The 16,209-nt window shown below is 41.2% G+C and overlaps 1 protein-coding gene across 1 annotated transcript in view; it reads left to right on the top strand.

Moving 5' to 3' along the window:
* The window catches only part of ntng1a (netrin g1a), a 100,649-nt gene that overhangs the window by 59,739 nt on the left and 24,701 nt on the right, over positions 1-16,209 (top strand). The window contains 1 exon segment of the mRNA XM_018698147.2: positions 11,061-11,233. Coding sequence (XP_018553663.1) covers positions 11,061-11,233 — 173 coding nt within the window.

Raw genomic sequence — 16,209 nt, 5'->3', positions numbered from 1 at the left:
TGTAGTCCCCACCTCCTTGCTGAAGATTCGGTAACTAATAGAGAGCAGGGGAGATGTTGACAACGCTTGCATAGTTAACAGCATCAGGAAAAACCCAACACACTCCTCCAAAAGTGTGTTTACACCCACTGCAGTTCATTATGTACTGTAAGCAAGTGAGACTGGATTATTAGTAGAATAGTTTTATTTTAGGAAGTACCATGTACGGCATTTTGAAACCAGTATATTCATTCAGATTTAACTGAGATATGATTTAATGTTTGATAAATAAAGAGATGATTGGCCCAGGGGGTTGTATAGAGACTGTGGAGTGGTTGAGCTAATTAGGCTAATTGAAAAATCTGCATGTTTGTGTTTAGGAGGAAATAAACATATAAATATGATTACAAATTGGTTTGATGTTGATCTTTAGAACATGTCTTAACAATAACCAGTATACAGTATACAGTAATACCTGCTACAAAAAAGGACAAATCCAAGATAAAAATAAATAAATAAAGTTCCAATATATTTATTTTAACAGTGGATCATATGACTGGTTGTGTGTGAAAGGAGTCACATTCCCCCAGCCGATATGATTCCTGTCTCTGCTGCCCCTGTCTCCTGTCACTCTCCATCCTCCCACCAGAGGTCCTCAGACTTTCCTCCCTGTCTCAGTCACCTGACTCCACACACCCACCTACTTACCTGTCTCTCATCACCTAATCACCCAGTCCTGACTCCCACACCCCCTCACCTGTTTCCCATTCCCTTAGCAGCTCACAGAGTGTACATATACCAGCCGTCTCTCCCCAGTCATTTGCCAGATTGTCACATCAGTCATGTTCTGCATGTTGGTCTTGTACCTGTCTGCCTGCAAGTCTTAAATATCACCGCCTCTTCCATTGAAATCACTGAAATGTTTATGGCAGCCTGCTTTGTGTCTGCAGTTTGGTCCTCCTCCCTGTGCTTCATACACACACACACACACACAAAAAAAAGTGTTTTAGTGCTTTAATCTATGGAGAAAAAAAAGTAAACGTTCAAAGAAATAGTAAAACGTGAAGAAATGAATTCAAAATGTGTGCACGAAAAACAATTTGTACCCATGTTTTATTTAATATGTGCACAGCCACATTAGACTCCTTCACATTAATCTTGTACATCTTAATGTTGTACATTTATAAATGTACAGATTCAAGTTAGATATTGTAGAAAGCAAAATTAAAGAATAAAAAACGACTAATATAACTACAGGGCTCAGCTTGACCCAGGTGAACGAAAGTGGTGACAAATTTCAAAGTATCCGAAATACAGAAAAAAAATTGCGCATCCTTTCATCAGTCAGACGTCCCACTGAGGCAGCCATATTGGCCTGGGCGACATGAGAAGAGAGCCTCGTCAGTGAAGAAGACACCATATGGCTGTATTTCCCACTCACAGGCTAAAGCAGACACAGCATTTCTAACAGACGGGGAACTGTTGACAGCGTCATCATGATACTGTTTCTGTTCATCTAATTCACCTTGCGTACACACACACACACACACACGGTAACAGCGGTGACGTGGTACGATCCTAAACCTCCCCAAGCGAGATATTTGATTCTGATCTGAAGACGACAGGGAGTGATGAATAAAAACTGCTTGATAATGGGATCATTGAGTCATGAAAATCGATTCTGAGTGAGTTATCTTTTGCGGAAGGCCAATGAATGCAAGCGCTCATTATGCATGTCCATCGGACGGTGCTTTTGCCTTCAAGCAGAACAGGAGCATACAATAGAGCGGCAACTGACAAAGGAGGAGACGAATAACAATCAAACAAAGAAAAAGTGCTGTATTGAATTTACCAGACCTTTGCTCCTTTAGCAAGGTAATGTAACTTACTGGAGCACGATGACTCAGTGCTGATGACTGAGGTGATGGTGATTATGATGTTGGGTGATTAGTGGGTCTGGCCAGAGCTCAGTAGGTTTGACTTACTAAGCTGACCACAAATCAGCTGGAAGTAACAGGAGTTTACTGACACTGAAGCTGAGTTCATCCGAGTGTTCTGACAATATTTAAGACCTTCACCCTCAGCTGTTTAAAGTTATAATCCTCAAGATTTCTGCTCTGGTCCATTCACTGCCTGACTCCAGCAGTTACTGGAGTTAACACTGAGGATGTCTTAATGACACATTTATCAATCACTGGTGACAGGAAACTCCAGACATTTAGAGTTTTCTGCAGATACTTTTCCTGGGACTGGCTGTTCCACTTGTCCTCACTGTTGTCCTCTGAATTCCATCCCGTACATGGATATGTATGCCATGTGCATGGGAATGGTCGATGCACCACTGATAATGAAAACAACAGATGTAGTGTACATTCATTTAATGATCATAGCGGAATCAGTTCCTGCCATAAACAGTTGTTTCTTTTGATATGATGAGGATTTTAAGGATTGTAACTCTCAGCACAACTGAGCCAAACACTGTTTTCTGCTGCTGAAGTTAAAATATTGCTTTAAAAACACATTTTGAATTTCAATCATATACCTATAAGACAGAAGGCCGCGGGGTGGACTCTTATTTTCCTGTATTTTTGTGCATATTTGGCATATTACTTCTTAGCATTCAGCAGCTGCTTTCCTTTCTGTCTGTTGTGTTATCACTGGTCTGTCAGGGAAGCCTTTTTCCATTGGTTATTGTGCATTACTTAAATATTGCTGTCAGCACTCAGCAAAAAGGTCAGTGATTTAATTAAGAAGGCTTCCTAGAATTACAAAAAAAATTAATATGAAAATGTTTGTGATTCTTAAACTTGTCATGTCGCTGATTTGATGAAGATCTGTAGATCAGACTGCTGTTAAAGCTCATGTTGTGGTTTAGTGGTGCTGACTGGACAGCTCCTTTTAAAGGGCACTTTACATCCATCTTGTCCTCTGCTGCAGTGTTCTTTTCTTTCTTTCTTTCTGTCACTGACATAGTTTTCATTGTAATATAACTGGTAGTGAAGCCTTGATTATGAGAAACAGTCTCTAACCTCTCTGTTTCTTCTCCTCTCTCTGCTCAGTAAAACTATGTGCTGCATATTTTCTACCTTAAATCACAAATACAGTTCCTGTTCTGTAGCATTCAATCTGTAATGATGAATCAGTTTCTGTGGCTATTTGTATAACTTTTCATCAAATCCTTTCATATTCTGCTGTTTTACTGGAACACCTTCCAATACAAATCACTTTAAACCAAATACACATTTCTCAGCAGTGCAGCTTTTCTGTCTTTCTCTCAGCTCATAATTTTGATGTGGTCCCAAATTAAATTTAAATGAATCCCCTCTCTCATTGAAATCTAAAAAAATGCATTTTTACTATTTCACTATAAATGAACTGCTTGAACAGAGATATCCCATATAGTACTTTTCTGCATGTCTTTTAATACTCTGCAGTATTCTTGTTTCTGTCACTACAGTTTTCACTGTATTTTTCAGTGCTAAAATGTTTCCTTCTTTCTTTCTCTATACATCTCTCTATCTTTGTGTCCAATAAAATTAAGAATTCACTCTCTCTCACACACACACACACCTGCACACCCTCTGTCATTCTTTCCATTTCATGCTGCTGTCATTAATCACCAGGAGGCCATGCAGCCTCTCATTTAATTTAGATGAAACGTTGCCCCCTCTGGTCTGTCTGTTAAAAACACGACAGTGAACACCATCACCGCTCTGATGACCCTCTCCCAGAGTCTGAGAGGGAAAGGAGAGGCTAAAAGCACTAAGAGTTAACTCGTCTTCAAGCTGGAAAACTGCCAACATTTCCTGTAATTACACCTGCTCTTTGGGTCCTGCCCTGGTTTCAGATTCTGGCCCCTGGTGGGTGTAGCCATGGGAAACGCCTGCTCCAGACATCAGGATTAAGTAACAAGGGAGAGCATTGCCAGACTTTAATGGCTGGTGACATTAGCTAGAAGCAACAAGATAACAGAAGACAATTAAGAAGCAGTGGCTTTTATTATTTTCCATATTTCCTGCTTTTGAGTTAATCTTGTTTTTAATCCTTGAGATTGCTTTTCAGGCAAATAATGACACCACTCAGAATCCTCCTCTTCTGTTTTTGAAACATGACGAACATTCTGTCTTGTGCTGCTGGGATAATAGTTAAATAAATTGGTGATACTGAAGAGAAACCAGTAGAATTCTCAGATTATGAATGAGCACACACACACAGAGGTCAAATACAGTCTAACCTCTGGCAGTCTGCGAACAAGCTGCCGACTCAATCTGATCAATGCTGCAGGATCTTTGCGGAGTTACTTTAAAGTCTCCAATCAGTGACGCCACTTATAAAATGACAAGATCAGTTATTGTCACTTCTCCACCTTTGAACGTGTATCACACCATCCTCCCAGTGATGGAGCTCTCTCACTCCTCTGCAGTGAATTTTCTGTCGCCAATAGTCTTTAGCTGAGAGCAGTATCAGTGAGGCCCCGCGTGTCGATTCTATTGAACTGGCTTGGCATGTCAGAGGCAGTAAAGACCTCTTGATTGACTCCTGCTTGGATAGCATGTCCAACTCCATACATTAGTAATGCTGAGGATTCAATAGATGGATGGCCTGGATGGATTGATGCAGGCAGGAGGCACATTTACCTCATTGCAGGGAACCAGAGATGAACTCGCAGGGTGATGAAAATACACAATAAATAGTCGCTGTTGTGGTGTCTTAGTTTTGCAAGATCTGATTATATTTCAGATTTATAATGAATTATTTTAAGAAGGGTTCACTGGAGGGTGACCATGACCTGGATGACTGAGAACCCTCACAGAGAGGAACATACAACAGAAACAAGAACCAGTCATCAGCTCACCAAACAATCATTAAACTAATTTGGTGCTATAGCTTTTAAGCTCACTGCCATAGTTCAGCATCAGGGTCACCACTGTGTGTGCTACTCCAAGGTTTTAATTGGCTTAAGAATATATATGTACTTTTCTGATACCAGCACCATCAGGCAGTGCAGCTGAGCAGTTACGACTGAAGCTTCTGTAGAGACTAAAATATCCCATATGAATTAATGTGTTCATATATGTTGCATCTTTACAAACTGTAATGAAAACTGTTGTTTGCCATCGCTACCAGTAATTTCTTCAAATTTATTGTCAACTGTACAATAAACTGTACAATAAATAAATGATGCCACCTGTGCAACTGTTATAAAGTATAGACGGAAATAGCATTATATCACATGCAGAACAGATTCCCCTTGCTTTTTCTTTGAGTTTTTCTGTCGTCAGTTCAAGCAGACTTACCAGACCAAAATGTAAAATTTACAAAGTGATGGAGAGATTCTCATGTGAGTGTTACTCAAGAGGCCCAGTCTGTACCAAGGACTTCAAATTAAATTCATGTCAACTATTATGACCTCATACAGAGATTACTGTACATATATACTGAATCAGTCTGTAATGTCTTTCCATGCGGTGTTGGTTCAAGTAATTGAACCAAAAACTGACGTTTTAAGAGAAAAATAACACAGAGAATCTGCCTCCATTTTTCCCTCCTACTTTCTGAAGAAGGAGGGAAGGAGGATGGGGGAGAAGGATTTAATTGGGGGGAGGCTGGAGGGGGTGATGTGCATCCCAGGAGAGCTGGTGCTGAAATCTCATTCTCCTTCCATTTCCCACAATGCACTGCAGACCAGGGGGGGCAATTAGAAGGCACCACGTTAGCAGACAGGCTGATCTGTTTTAAACCAATAAAGATGGCACATGCAAGCAAGTCAGCGGGGAAGAACAGTGTATATCACTACAGAGGTGTGTGTGTGTGTGTGTGTCTGGGGAGATCAGGTGGGACAAATATATTGTATTGTAAATTTCATTCTGTGTGTATGTTGGGCAATTATCCGTTCCACCGACAACAAATCACCTGCACATGTACTCACACACAGAAACACACCTCACACGGCCTTTTTTCCAAGCCACTCCTGTGTTTCTATTTCATTTTCATCACACATAATTAAGCCAGAGTGTTCTCTGAACCACCCTCTGCCCGCCCCCTGCAACCCCCAGTGTGTTTTCGCTCATTTACAGCAGACACAAGCTAAAAAAAAAAAGGCATTTATTAACCAAGTGTTTGACCCAATTGGCTCGCATATTAAAAAACACCTGGGCGTTAGATTGAAATTTAATTGCTTCACTTAGTTAACCCACTTAAGGACCATGTTGAGTTTAGTCTGCTCAATTTGTTGGGATCAGCAGCTTTGTGCGTCAGGGATGTTGTAGGCTTGGATTGCAGATAATTACTATTAATTAGTGGCTGATACGTTTGGCTTTGAAGCCACAATGTGCAAAATGGAGTGATGCTGGGGAATGAACTCGGCTGAATGGAATTATGCCGATAATGGCTGAAGCGATACAAAAGAAAAAGGGCGTTTTCATGTAAACTGAGGCTTTACATCGCCTTGTTTTTGTCTGTTGTTGCTGGCATCATCAGTGGGAAGCCGCAATATGTCGTCTGCACCCACAGTGTCAATCAGAATCCCATTACTGCAGAGGTCATAGACACACTGCTCCAGGTAAGCTAAGTCTCAGCGGGCTGCTCTGCTCACATTTCCACCAGGATAAAGAAAAATAATAAATTTACTCCAACAATATCGTCTGTCTCCCACATTTCAAGGAGAACTTTAAACCCTTGTCAGATATAAGAATATGTTTCCTCCTTTCTCTCAGACAAAATAGAATCAAAACTTCAGTCGAGGTTTTCTCCTCTTTTTTTTTTTTGCCAGTCTAGCAATTTGAGCTCATAGCCTCGTGGGTAATTTTATGAATACATATCAGGACCTTTAGCTCACAGGCAGTGGCTGGCACACTCAATAATGCCTTGAGCAATATCACTTTGAGAGCACCACACAAAAACAAAGATGCCTTAGCCCCATGAATATTTATGAGTAGGAGATACTGGAGTGGAGTTAGAAATGACAGACTAATAGGTGGATGGAGGAGAGAGATATGAAGAGAATGATACAAAGACTGATGGAGAGTCAAGAGGAGACAGCCCACTGAGCAGGCCCAATAGGAAATGAAGACACAGCGTAGAACACATGGGGAATCCTGGAGGAAATTTGCTATTAAAATGTTGCTAAATACACATTTACTTGGCTCCTTCTGAAGCTGTTGTTGCTGGTGCAGCGGTGAGCGGGCCTCCCCTGGTATCCACGTTCAGGAGCCGCTGCTGATTGGCAGCACAACAGTGCTGGTGGGCATGAGACCCTGTGGGCCTGGACTGGCGGTCTCCATCATTATGCCAACGGCGCTATCATTTCTGGACACTGATTAAAATGTCAGCGACGTTAAAAGAAGCTGAAGGTTAAACCACAAAGGGCTCCATGTGAAGTCATTTCACACCACATCCTCCACACACTTCTCTTACCCACACACGTATACACACTAACAAACCAGACTTTGTAACAGAAAGTAAGAAAATTCATGAAACAGGGCTGAGTGGGACTTTGATTTTTAGCCACTTATGGATGCTGATCCAGCTGGAGCCACTTTTTCCTCAATCAGCCTCAATGACAACTGGATATTACTGTAATAGTGTTTCTAAAGAGTCAATCAAGCTCAAAGTGGACTCTTAAAGAGGCTTCAGAGGTGTGGCTGTGAAATGGAAAGTTGCTCTTATTTCTTTAAAACATTATAATAGTATATATGGAACAAGTACTTTATTAGGAACACCACAGTAACACTGGGTAGTTCCTGTCTTTGCTCTGGATTCCTCCAGATGTTGGAAACTTCTCTGATCTCTCCATGTTGATTTGACTGCATCACATCATTTCTGCTGATTTGTCAGCTGCACATTCATGCTGCCAACCTCCTGTTCTACCACATCCTGAGGGTGATCTGCTGGATTCAGATCTGGGGACTGGGGAGGCCACTGAAGTTCACTGAACTCACTGTGACATGGAGCATTATCCAGCTGGAAGTAGCCATTAGAAGATGGTAAACTGTGGCCATAAAGCAATCAACATGGTCAGCAACAATACTCTCTCATCAACAAAGTGTTTCCCTCTACAGAACCACATGAGAGTCTCAGTGACTAAATCAGGCAAAAGAAAACTGTTGGAGAACAATGTGCTCAAATATTATGAAGAATGTTAGACTGACCCTCTTTGGATGTGAGCAGACAAACATCAGTGATTATAGTGTCACAAGCTGAAATGAACTGGAGTGTCTGCATCCTTTGTTTCCTGTCACTAAAAGTAATTAAAGGTTTAGATTTTGTGTGCGCACATTATTCTGACAGTAGCATTGTCACTCAGGTATCTAATCACAATCCTTTTGTATCCCATACTGGATCCATTTCTGGTCAGTTCTCAGTACTTGTAACCAACTGCTTCACTGAAACACAAGGATTCAGTAGCAAGCCTGCTAAGGATACACAACATGTAAATACAATAACAGCGAATTTGCCTGTGGGAATTTTATTTTTGTGCTTCTGGTAAAAGTTTAACTGCCCACTGTAACCAGCTGTTTTAATAGAAAATACATAAGGCATGATTGAACAGTCTAGCTAGGTCTAGCTAAACATATCTGACTCTAACTCTAACTCTAAATTATTCTTGAATATGAATGTACATCTACCTGAAGGCTGTTGTACAGACTGTGGAACTGAAGAGATTCAGTCAGTGGAACAAGAACAAAGCAGGAGTTCCCCACTCAAACAACAGGGATCAGTGACTGGTCATTAGGTTCACACATTCACAGCTCATTCACATGTCTGTCTGGTTGTTGATTGGTCGACTGAACGTGCTGCTGCTCTCCGCATCAGTCCAGAGAGCCACAGCCACATGAGAGCACCTTCAATGAGAAATATTAGTGACTCTCAAGAGAGCAGACTTAAGGGTTGCTCATAAAGTCCCTGGATTTGTTGTTAGATGCATTTTTGAAAAAAAAAAGTCACAAAAGGGTCTTAAAAGAAATCTAGTCGTTAAGCCGGCAGTTACAGCAACACTGTAAATGTCTCACACCTCCATCCCTGCACCGAACTGAGAGGCTCTACACTTTCTCCACTGAACACAGAGAACACACTGATATCAACCGTTCAACCAACTCCGATAGCAAACGAGTCGACTCTCAAAATGTCAAAGTAATGCAGCATTATTGGGATTAATAACTGTAATGTAATAGCTGGTTGTAACCTTTTAGGCCACTAGTTACTGAAACAAGTTGTCACGTGGCTGTAAAGTGTCATTGAGTAAAGTGTTTCTAAATTTAAACCAGTGAAATCTCTGATCAGTGCTGGATAGAAACAAAAAGCCTCTTGACATCTAAATGTTTTGCACATTGACTGTGTTTGAATAAAAGATCTGAAGCTTTGTGAATCAGGTATTTCATCAACCGGGCCTGGATCTAAAATGAAACCAGCTCTCTGACTCTAACTAACAGTGCACAGCTTTTCAATTTGGGGCAAACAGCAGATAGTTTGAGTGTCAAGGTTAAGAGGGAGCGAGTGGTTTGTGCTTTTTCTCCAAATGATTATATTAATTCGAGGATCAGGCTAAGCTGTGGTGGAGCAGAATGGACAGGGTGACAGAGGCCAGCTGTCACAGGAGTTTCTCACTGAGACGTTAGCGAGCACATCTGTGGGGCTATCTGTGTCATCTCCCCCCTCCACACCTTCCCTCGGTCTCCCTCCCTCTGCCTCAAGAATGAAGGCAGAGCTGCTTTTCACCTGGCTGCCAGTTTAGAAAATAAAAAACCTCTGAATGAAAGGGCACTCTCAGACAGGCTTGAATAGTGCCATTTTGTCTGCCTTTCAGTGTTTTTCCTTAAACAAACACAGCCACAGCGCCATTAATCTACGATGACTCATGTCTGTTGGAAGTCAGATTTCCAGTCTATATTTGAAGTTGCAGCCAGTGTTGGCATTGGCGCTGGATCATGACTCATGGTATGCTTTAGAAACAGTAAGGTTATCTCTGAGAATCGAGCATCGTCATGCTGGTGTTGTATAAATGTTATACGTTGTATAACATTTCAGATTTAAATCACAGCTAGTGAGTGATTCCAGCTCAGTCATTGTCTTGTAGTAGGATCCTAGTACAAAAGGAAATAAATAATCAAAATGATGGAGACACTGTGTGAAAAGGAACATCCTGCTCATGAGTTTACCTTTACTGTTAAATGGACCACTTAAAACCCACTGGACTGAATGGAATTGTCCCAAAGCTTCATCACAACCTTCATGTAGAAAAATTTCACTGCACTCAGCTATGTTGTTGTAAAGTTCTTCAAAAAGAGGTCTAGCAATCCAAAGTTCTCAGTTTTCCTTCAGAGTACATTATGCTGCATGAGGATCATAAATTAATTTAACAGATAGATATCCCCTCTATACTCATCTAGCCACAGCATAAAATGAACTTGCTGAGTTTATTGTTAAATGAAGGTTCTGGTGAGCAGGATGGGAGTGAGGATTTAGTGCACCTTCAGGGAGTCCCTCTTTCCAGAGTGAAAATATGCTTCTGAGCTCTCATCTCATATTAATTTGTCTTTGAGAACGTAGCTGTTGCTCCGTGCCGCCCTTTGGCTAACTGAGCTATTCTTTGCTGTGCAGAGCTACAAGCCTCGATGCCTTCATTCTCCCAGTGCTTGTTTCACAATTTAACTCGGCTTGTTTTCCTCAGCCTGTCCTCGCACCTCTTTGTCCCTCTCTCCCTCCTGATCTTCCCTTGTCCACTGACCCTGACCTTACCACAAATCATGCATCCTCCAGTGGGAAAATTAAAAGTGAGCTACCTTCTTGAGTGGAGAGGGGAGAAAGAAAAGCAAGGAAATAATAATGCTAGATTTGTTCTTGCAATTGCCTGCTTCCTTTTGAACTAGCTCTTCCTTGAAGTTAAAGAAGCAGCTTGCTGCTCTGACTGTGTTCCAATGCCACTACTAGTCAAGGACACGCTGCCCTTCAGCCGCATTCTCCAGTAAAATAAAAGCTGTCTGTTTTTCATTTAGTGCTGGAAAATTCACCCATGTTGACGTGTTTGTCCTCTTTCAACTCTCTCCCTTCCCCTCCCAAATGCCCCTCTTCCTCTTTGACAGGTGCAAGTGCAACCTTCACGCCAACAGCTGCGTGTATGACAAAGAGAAGTTGAGCTGCGAGTGTGAACACAACACAACTGGGCCCGACTGCGGCCGCTGTAAGAGGAACTACCAGGGGCGAGCGTGGAGCGCTGGCTCCTACCTGCCCATCCCTAAGGGCACTGCTAATATCTGTGAGTACACACACACACACACACACACACACACACACACACATAGGCTAATTAAAAGGATGGGTCAGGAATTAGTGCATGGTCTTCCCATGAAATTTTGACTCAAACTAACAAAGGCACCTGCACAGACAGGTGATAAAAAGTTGAATCCTAATTAGCAGTATCCTGTGTGTCATCTCCTGAGAGTTCTGACAATCACCATGTTAATTGTGAGATTTTGAGTTATGGTGTTTCAAAGCAACGTGAAGCAATTAACAATGTTTCAAAGAGATAAGAAGAAGAAAGAAGAAGAAACGACAGCAGTCTAACTTTTGTATTTTTGATATGTCGCCTCCTGTGGAAACAAACATGTCCAAATCCAAGACCAGTGTGTGATCTTGCTAAAGAACTGTAAGTTAGCCTAAAAAATATGTTGTTTTGACATGAAAATGTCCCTGGAATTGGACAAACAATTTGCAAAATCATGTCAATTTATGTTAAATATGGGAAACCACACACTATAGCATCATCACAAATATAAGAAAACTGTGCAGAGTGCAGTAGACTTATTGTATGTGTGAGTCCTTCCACCTGACCGCCGTGTCAACACAAGTGTAAGATAAGGCTGTCTTGTAGCATCTGCAGCAGCAGCAGGTGCCCTGTGTCTGACTTCACTCTTTGTTACCATCCTCCTGTCCTTTACAAAAAAACATGACATCAAGTCAGAGCTTTGACTGAAAAGACCACGCCAGCTCTCTCTCCACTGTGTGTGTACAGTTTTTATGACCTGTATTCAACAGGGGAAGTGACTTGTAGACCTCATGAGATAAGCACTGCTATGATGAAACTTCTGTGTCAACAGCAGTAACTTTATTGTTTGATTATTTATGACTGTACATCGATTTTTAGTGTTTTCTATCTTTCTAATCTTTAAAGTCAGTGTCTTGCTCTGCAGTTCTGGAGGTTTGTGGTGGGGCCAGTACAAATTTAGAATAAAAACCTGTATTAAAAAACTACAATGGACACACTGGTCTAATAGAGAATCACCAGAGAATATACAGAGAGTCTAAGACTTCAGACAGTCACTGACTACAAATGATTTTACACAAAATATCATAGATGTTTTGTTTGCCTTCATGTGTACGTATCTCTCACACAGTTCTTTCTAAACTCAAATTAGAACTGAGACCTGGGACTTATAGTATCCATTATTTTATTTCAAATTGAATGTGCTGAAGCTCAGAGCCTGGAGAACTGTCAGTACTTACAGCCTGGATTGTTTGTGCTGCTTTCCTGTTCATAGTTTTAAAAAATCTTTAATTCACTGATTATTTGGGATTTCAGAAGATGAAGTTGAAAATATACGTAAGTGGCCACATAGTGCAGCTCTTTTACTCCTGGAAGAAACAAGACATGACAGGGAAACACAATTACTCTAAGCAGCAGCAGACTGTGTAATCTGGCATCATCACTGTATGAAGTGGACACAAGCTTTGCTCTACACTCGTGCACTAAACATGTTGGAGTTGATAAATAATGTTCTGCAGCTGCAGTGCTAATGTAGGATAGAACCAATTATTTACTCCTGTTTGAGCTGAAGAAAGTGGGCCACTTCCTGTGGTGACGTCACATCGTATGAGAAGTTTTTCTCAGTCATCCTCCAGAGCTCAGGCTGTGGTGGGAACCTTTGTGCATGTGGGCCTGTATCTGACACTGGCCCTCATACAGGAACCGTGTGTTTCATCAGATTGTTTTTGTTTTTTTGTGGCACAGGGGAATGATTAGTCTTTATATTCATATTTTCTAGTTAATACAACCTCAGATAATATGATATGCTCCTGTCTCTCTCAGTATAAAGTTCTTTCTCTTGTGTGATGTTTTCATAAATGAAACAAACAGAGCAGAGCTGGTGGCTTCATGTGCTGTTTACACTAATGATCACATCTCATGGATGTACACACCCTCACAAACGAGTGGCTTTCATCTCGTTAAAACCAGTGATTTACAACTTAAAGAGAGTTTTCTGAATGTGATCTTAAGCGCTGGTTTGAACAAACCTCATGAACAAACCAAGAGAAAATATTCTTGCGTGACGCCCACATATAGATCAACTTTCCTTGACTAGACGGACTGCCAAGCTTTGTTATATATTCTAATCTCATTTCCTTTGTTTGAAGGTTTTGTTTCCAACACTCTAGTTGTTTATTATTTATTTGGATTTCTAATAGAAAAATCAACAGCTGTTCGTCCTGGGGAATGAACTAAACTCCCTGCATGTCTCATATGTAGACTTTGCAGTACGTGTTAATGGCGACTAGAGGGCAGATGAGCTGTCAGTGAATGAATAGATGAATGAGAGGATGGGTAGATAAAAATTTGATGTTTAACATAAAAACAGTCAGTGTCATTGGTGTCTTGTTGTCCTCTCCTGTGAGACCACGTAAACACAGGCGCCATACGGTAAATCAGCTAAAACAGCAGCGTGATGAGCAGCAGGACCATAAGTCTGAGTGTGCTGGCATTAATTTAAAAGTTTCATCCCGCCCTGTCTCCTTATTGCCTCCACTGTGATTTCTGCTTCTCTCAACGGTGCTTGAGGACTCTCGGCCACCGGCTGATGACTTATTCTCCCTCCCAGAGGATCAGCGTTATGAGACTTAGGGAGGGTTAGTGAAATGGCCATCCCCAGAGCCCAGATTGACAGCACATTATTAAAAAAGGTGACACACACACACACAGGTGCTCATCCAGACCTGCTCACACACACTCCTTAAAGCATCCACACTCACAAGGACACACACACACACACACACACACTCCCTTTGCCCTGCAAGTGATGAAAAACAGTCTTAGTATAAAGTGCATTATTATACTTTGTCTTGGAGGGAAAAAATCCATAATGTAATAACGCTGTGAAAAATCTATAGAAATGCAAGGCTATCCCTCCTGAATAGAAAAGAAATGCACAAGGCTGACAGAAAACTGCACCTTGTGCTATTTTGTAATTTCCAAGCTCATTCAACACCAATTCCAAAAGACTCCTTCCCTCTCAATGTTTTCCCCTGAACCCAGTGAGCATATGGCAGCTCTGCGGAGACAAATTTGTCAAAGATGAAAATTTAATTAAGATTTAATTTCTTTTTACTATGCCCATCAAGTCGTCTGATGCGATAAGGAGATCGATGAATCATCATCTGGAGGGGGTGTGGAGTTAGGCGGGATGATATGTCGTATTACAGTGGCGCTGTGTTGGGAGCAGAGAAGAGCAGGATATAAAAAGTGATAAAGAAAGAAAAGGATGGCAGAGATAGAGGGAGGGGAAGTGGGCATCACTCTCTGTCACAGCTAACTCAGCCTTCTGGGGTGGCTCTGTCGCTCTCACTTTCCCTGTCTCCATCTATGTCTCTCACCCCCCCCCCCACCCCACCAACCGGCTCTCAGCCTCACTCATTCTCGCTTCCACCCTGTGTGGAGACAGAAGGAGAGGGATCAGTTTGAGAATTAACCATGGCAGTTCATTTCACTGTAGGGCTGAGGGATACTGAGGGAGACAGGGGCTGGCCAGAAGGGGGTAGGGGCGGGGGGGTGGCTGGGTGTCCCTGAATGTTACATTAAAGGCAAAATCCTAACATACACTTAAAATGGATTAGTGGATTTGGCTTCAACTTCCTTTTCAACTAAAACTTCACACTCAGTTGTGACTTAACAGAAGTTGTGTTGGCAATCGATTACATTGGATATTGGCAATCGATTACATTGGATATTGGCAATCGATTACATTGGATATTGGCAATCGATTACATTGTTTTCAAACTGCTTTTAAATGATAAATCAGGAGATTATTGTTATTCCTAGATAATTCCCTTGTACCTAAGATCTTAAATACGCATGGATGAGCCAGGTGACATGTTGAATGAGTGCTGTAGTTTATTTTGAGTCAGGTTTTATACACTGTTCTGCTTCCAGAGATAACACACTAAGTACATGGCTGAAAATACCCCCCAACAAATGTACTGTTTACTCCTGTTTGAGTAGTGTTGGCTAAACCCAATCATTATACAAGTTCATTCCATTTATATATTAATTAAATATTTGTACCTTGTATTTGTAAATGTTAGATTGAGCTGTGACAGAGTAATAATTTGAAGAACATAAAGGTTCAGCGTGATTCTAATTAACTGAAATGATGTTTGGTTTTGACAGTTATCACTTCCCAGTCAGTGCACATTGAGCTAAACCAATGCAACTGTCCTGTCTATCTCAGTCAAACTAGTTAGCGGAAGGTTGATTGTCTGAAGTATGGCCTGACTTTTCATCGGTGCTCCAGTCAGATAAGAAGTAGTTCAGTCAGTTAACACTGTTTAGGATATTACTGAGCTTTTAAAAACGTCTTTTTATGGGATTTGTTGACAGTGATAGAAACTGTAGAGTAATGTCAGTGTTAGGAAACATCTGACTCCCTCAGCAGTTTAATCCAGAGACAAGGAGCTTTATGATCTGAAGTCTCTTGACAAGATTCTTATTCATTACAAACTATAGTATAATGTTCAGGAGGAATTTTGGACTGACTGCTTCAGCTGAGACCTGTTGTCAGGATGTCTCTGATGGGTCTGGGTCTGGGCTCTGACTCTAAAGAGTGTATTTTATCAATCATCAATTATCAATAATCGATAATCAATACTTGCTGATCTTAACTCTTCTGAGAAATAGATTGAGGAGTCTTTTGTGCCCTTATTCAAACATTTCCAGAGAGATCATTTGATCAGAAATCTGTCTAACTGAACAAATAATGATGTAGTGAAACAGGGTCCCTCTGTTTTTCCATATAACCCTCTCCAGGCAAAAAGTCCTCATTTGTTCTGTTTGAATCTTGATAAGATGAATAGATTTCCTTGTCAGGGCAGGATTAGGAAACACTTGTTCAGATTTAGCTGAAGCCAGCCTCAGAGTTTATGGATCTGCTTTGATCAGAGCAGTAAAAGGCGTGGACATGCAGT

Source organism: Lates calcarifer, linkage group LG24 (assembly GCF_001640805.2).
Source record: "Lates calcarifer isolate ASB-BC8 linkage group LG24, TLL_Latcal_v3, whole genome shotgun sequence".
Lineage (NCBI taxonomy): Eukaryota > Metazoa > Chordata > Actinopteri > Centropomidae > Lates > Lates calcarifer.
The sequence above is the reverse complement of the archived record's forward strand: the minus strand, read 5'-3'. Positions and strand labels throughout refer to the sequence as shown.